Genomic DNA, 6,000 nt, shown 5'->3' with positions numbered 1-6,000 from the left:
AATATGGAGTGAATTTTTCCCATACATCTATGCCCTTTTCTTTAGGAAAGAAAAGGCACAGGAGATTTCTATAATACTAGAAAATATTAGGGAATGAGGCACCCTGGTGGCACAATGGTTAAGCACTCAGCTGCTAACCGAAACATCAGCAGTTCAAACCTACCATTGGCTCCATGGGAGAAAAGACCTGGTGATCTGCTCCTGTAAAGATTACAAACCCTATAGGGCAGTTCTAGTCTGCCCTATAGGGTCACTATGAGTTGGAATCCACTTGACAGCACACAACAACACAGAGGGGATGGAAATTAATAAAACTCTAAAAACAAGTTCCAGGTATCTAGAATTCACATATATGTACTATTCATTTTGTGATGAAACATCAGTAAAGGACAAATCAGACTTTGTTTATTAAAAAAATACTTTACAGGAAAGAAAAAAAAAACCTCTATGCATTCCATTGTCCTATTTTACAAAGAAATAGCTTAACAATTTAACACACTTAGACAGCTACAAAAAAAAAAGCACTGTGTTAAAAGATTATTCACACAAATTTAGATTTAAGACTATTCATTAAAAACTTTTTTAAAACACTTGTTAATGTCAATAAACAAACTAAGGCCACACAACGCAAATAGTCCACCAGGCAAATTATACATTTCATCTATATGCAAAGACCTCTTAGATAAATTAAAGCCACAGGAAAAAAAAGTCTTAGCTGCCAATCAAAATGGAGTTTAGTCACAGAAAACACTATTACATGAAAATTTACAACATGTGATAGAAGTATACAGAAGTATTTCTTTAGAGAGAATTGAAAGTGCTATATTAAGAGACAGTGGTCTCCTCAACTACATGCACAAGTGGATCCTAAAAAAATGTATGAAGAAAATGGAAGGCCATAATATTTATGGAGAGATACTTGCTTTTAAAGCAACAAACTTTCAGGATGCGGATAGGTCCCTTAGGTGCTAAAGAAAAAAAATGTGTCTTGTGCATTTCCTCTATCTACTGCATGACCAATAAATACAGCCTGTTTTTAAAAAAATAAAACTTAGCAAAAATGTGAACTTCTGACATGTGCTAGTGAAAGGTTTTTTTTTTTTTTTTTTTGAAACCTGTAGCATTGATAAAATAGACTCAATTATCCTAAAGGTATAAATGCAAATTAAATTTTTAATGGCAAACACAGATGGAACTATTATGGGCTAGTATTAACGATCAAGAATATATTCACCAAGAGTCTTCTTGGATTTGGGAGTCCTGTTCCTACATTAGTTTGCATTCTAGACAGAATATTTATATAGGGAAAGGCAATAAGCATGTTTCCCCAGGGATTGTTAGTGTGAACTTTATGCCTATTAAGACTGAGGCAAGACATCTTTTCCTAAGGTTTAGTAAAGAATTTTATTTAGTAAGCTCCTTTTTCCCCTACAAGTGGTTGTAATATTAGTCCACTGATGTTCCAACTGTCTCTAAGAGGAAAGGGCACTTTTCAAAAGTCTTTAAAATAAAGTACCAGTTAAATTCTAAGTTATGAATAAGCAAATTAAAAGTACAGTCATGCCTAGGAGTTCATATTTAAAGAGTTAAAACTTTGGAGGGAGAACTAATATGCAAGTTTTTATTATTATTGCTTTATGAATTTGGGATAGCTGTGAATCATAATCCAACTCTTAGCATATCTTGGTAATTACAGAATGACTTCTGGGCTGGGGGGAAGACTTTTTTTAATGGATACCATGAAATCATTCTACTTACTTAGTTAGGAATATTCATTTATTGGGTCCTTTCCATAAGCACGTTTTTAAAATATCCCTCTGCTCCACAAAATACTAAAACTTATAGCCACATTCTGCAAGTAATCTGAAAGAGCTGGCATACTATACCAAAAGGGAAGATCAGCTTAAATTTCAGTTACAACTTCACTGTTATCACTACAAATCAGAAGATGCCAGATTGCTCCATGCCTCATTCCACCAAACCAAATAATTTAATGATTTAGAAAAGTTGCAATCATTTGTATCACTAAATTAGGATACACTTTGAAAGCAGTAAGAAACTCAAAACTGCCACTTTTATATTCACCAGTCCTTAATGCATGCTATTAAAATCTAATACTCACATAGGACATTCAGTGTTTCCAGATACATTACTAGCTAAATGTTTCTCTCTCCATTCTATTGCAATTCTAACATACAATGAATTTATTAGTACATGATTTTAAACATTTTCTACTCCTTTAATGTGTTTACATTGGAGGTGAGGGTAGAATGTTTCATAAAGGAAAATGGGGATTAGCATTTGATTGTAAGGTCTTTGCAGATCCGCTGGCTCCTGAGTGATTATACACAGTGCTGGCTGGCAGGAGACAGTCTCCTTGTTTATTAGCGATGACCAGCTTAGATGACAGATGGCATCTGCTGGATGGTTAGTGGGAGATGGGGGAATTGGATCTTGGAAGACAATAAAAATAAAAAAGTTTTTGCTTAACAACCTTGCTCTTCATGATTATTTTAAAAAGCAAACGTTGCCTGAGAAGAATTTTACTTTGTACAGCCTGGTAAAGCTCTATGAAATTCTTCTGGACAGAAAAACAAAAACAAGAAATAACCCAAACCACACACTTTGTGATTAATCCCTTCCCCCAAAAAATAACAAAAACAAAAAAATACCCTCAAAGGCAGGTCCCTTAAAAACTAGTCTTGATAAACTAGACTTTACCCTAGAATTTATACCCAAGATTTAAAAACACCCCTGCAATAACCACATTACCTTTCATACCATTCTAATTACCTTATTTACAAAGATAACTAAAACCAACATCACTTCCAATTCATAAATGGTTTACATTGAAATGCGTTTCTCTATTTGTCTTCATCCTTTGTAACAAAGAATACATACATATACATATATATAAGGAATAATACAGATTCTAACTAATCACTGCAGTATTTGCTGATGGTTACTTTTCTATCGGTTTACACAGTGACCTCTATACTTTGCTAATATGCATTTAACTACACAACAATATTGCACAAAGTAATATTTATATAAGATTTAACCTATTTCAGAATCTTTTAGAGAAAATTCATATTTGATATTTCAAAAGATGCAGCTAAGTTTTCATGGTGACAGACATAATAAAGCAGCATCCTTTTTTTTTTTTTTTGCCTATGTTGATGTAAATGTTCCTAATCTCACCCTCCAGGAAAACAAAAAAATCTCCAAATTGCACTATAACCAGGTAGATAACAAGAATCTGGTCTTAGGTGTGGGGAATACTCTTCCTTTAATAAACAAAAGGCCTACTGTATTATTAACTAAGAGAAAGTGAAATGTCACACTGACATTCTAAAATAATAGAAAGTTAAGACCACACTAGCTATAAACAGTGCCTTTTTGAAAAAAAGAAAAATTTAAATACTCAGGCACTAAGCACTAGGCTACCTAAAACTCTAGGATTAAGTCTAGTGCCATAATCCTTATTAGAAAGTAGCAACACAGTAATAGTGAATAAACCCAGGTATTCACCAGTTAAAAATTATGAATTAAAGTGTATCAATAATAGATTTTTATCATGAAGAGGTTGATGCCAGATGACAAGAACACTTTTACCAAAGTTTGATGCTCAGAATATGGCAGTCTCATGAAAAACTGATATCATTCTTTAAGTTTGATACTCTTGATCAGTTTAGGAAGCAAAAGAGCCCACACAAAATGTGAGGATGCTAGGAAGCAGCGCAATAGAGTATCATGTCAGCATTATCTCTTTTACTCAAAATGTCTTCTATAGTTATAATGAACCATGGATAACGAATGACCAAGGACTATTCATCTTTAGATTTTTTAATTGAAATATCCACTGGGCTTTAAATAACAGATATCAAAAAAAAAAAAAGACAGTTTGGATCAGAAAGTGCTGTGCTTTCTCTTTTGTTAAGAAACCAGAGAGTCACTGAATTTTCCTTAGAAACTACTTGTTCTTTGTGGTTATAACTAAATAACTTACTTGCCGTGTATAAGATGCAGGACTCTGCAGTTGCAACCTATGCCATTCTTACTGCAGAAATTGAACCTGTGCCATAAAGACACAGTACAAATCCATAGATCTGATCTTCCATCAGAAAAGCAGCAAATATGGCAAGAGTCAGGCAAGATAAAATCAAGGGAAGTAAATAACTTACCAAATAAGAATCTGTTATTCCAGAGAATTCTCATTTTGATTTGAAGAAGAGATTGAATTGTTACCTCACACCTTAAAACAGAAAGTAGCAGCAGACCCACTATTACATACTGTACTAACGGGATAAGATACAACTCTTAACTTTGCATAATCTGTGTAAAAAAGATATGCTTGACATTTGTGGAATGTCATTTCTCTTTATAGAATTATAGGCAAGATTTCTCCAATAAAACTTAACTTAAGCCAGTTATAAAACTATAACTTCACATCAAAATTTAAAAAAGTTAAAAAATGTGTTTGAATATGTACATATCACACAGGAGTGCTTGAATGTTCCTGCAGATTATGTTGCTGGTCAGATTCCAGTCTACTTTCCACCTTCAAAGCTGGAATAGGCTGAGTCATCTGATCTTGGGGTAGACTAAGTTCTGATGAAGATGGGCAGGATGATGATGCTGTCAAAAGCTGCATCTCCGTGCATGTTTCTTCAGATTCAGTTTTTAACCTCATACACTGGGAGTCAACTTCTAATTCTCGCTTTCCAGTTAAAGCACAGTCCATGTTAGAAGTGCTTTCTGTGTTTTGAGTGGCTTCCACAACAGGGTGGTACTGTTTAAGCCTTATATGCCAGGCTAAACTGCACACTGCTGACACTGTTTTGAACTGATGAATGACATTTCTGGGGATGAAGTAGATATCATTGTCGCATAGCTGAATTCTAGCATAACGAATGCCTTCCCGCCTCATTTGGTTTAGTTTAGCTTCATCCACCCACTGCACACACTAAAGAGAGGAAAAAAGTTGCATAGTACTTAAATATGTCATAATTTAGTCAACTATTATAATTAGCACAGGAAAACAATGGGGCCAAAGTATGTTATAATAACAATCAAAATAAAGTTAAGTAATACTCAGTGGAACACAGCTTTCTAACATTTCCTGTAACATTTGGGAAACATTTTCCATCATATTTTACGACCTCTCTAGTAACAAGGAGCCCTGGTGGCACACTGGTTAAGAGCTTGGCTGCTAACCAAAAAAGGTCAGCAGTTCAAATCCGCCAGCCACTGCTTAGAAACCCTATGCAGCAGTTCTACTCTGTCCTATAGGGTCGCTATGAGTCAGAATCAACTCAATGGCAACGAGTTTGGTTTGATTGGTTTTTTGGTTCTAGTAACAAAATGCAGTTAAAGTCAGAATGGCCCAGGGGATCATTTAAATAAGTATTTAAAAGCATAGCTAAATATCACTATTCTTTGCCATGCATATGGCAGTATTTTATCTTTTCCCTCAGTGTCCTTTGACCTTCGGCAGGCAAGGGCACACAGTCCAATGGACCGTCCAAGGTCTGAACTGACCAGCCTAGGTCCTGTAATCATCCCAGGAACACCTGGCATCTCAGAGATTGAAGGGACCTCAAGCATTTTGCTTGGGAAGCTCTGCTTTAAACAATTTTTGACACCCATTTTCCCCCCAACCCACACACAGCTTACCTATCCACCTATAAGAGAAATACAAAATAAAATGGGTATAGATATTTATTTTCAATATCTCATTCAAATGGTAATAAAAAATCAGTAGTTATTACCTGGGAAACTGGAGGTTCATGAAGGTCTAACTGAAGTCTCTGTACAACATCAGTAAAATCCTCAGCATGAAAACAAATCACGTCTTTGGTTATGCGAGGTTGGTCACTCCTAAAATTAACAAAATTAAGTTTTAGGAACAAACATCTCAAAATGGAAAATGATGATACAGTTTTACTGTCCTAGAAATGCTACTACCAGCACAGGAACAGGAAAATAGTTCCTAAGGAC

At 34.9% G+C, this 6,000-nt stretch overlaps 1 protein-coding gene across 1 annotated transcript in view; it reads right to left on the bottom strand.

The window, feature by feature from the left end:
- Positions 1-423: 423 nt before the first annotated feature.
- The window catches only part of RSBN1 (round spermatid basic protein 1), a 53,081-nt gene continuing 47,504 nt past the window's right edge, over positions 424-6,000 (bottom strand). The window contains exons 6-7 of the mRNA XM_049880041.1: positions 5,772-5,880; positions 424-4,966 (exon numbers count right to left, since the gene is read on the bottom strand). Coding sequence (XP_049735998.1) covers positions 4,496-4,966; positions 5,772-5,880 — 580 coding nt within the window. The 3' untranslated portion in view covers positions 424-4,495. The remainder of the gene's footprint in view (positions 4,967-5,771; positions 5,881-6,000) is intronic.

The sequence above is a fragment of the Elephas maximus genome, chromosome 3 (genome assembly GCF_024166365.1).
Source record: "Elephas maximus indicus isolate mEleMax1 chromosome 3, mEleMax1 primary haplotype, whole genome shotgun sequence".
NCBI lineage: Eukaryota > Metazoa > Chordata > Mammalia > Proboscidea > Elephantidae > Elephas > Elephas maximus.
This window is presented reverse-complemented; position numbering and strand designations above follow the sequence as displayed.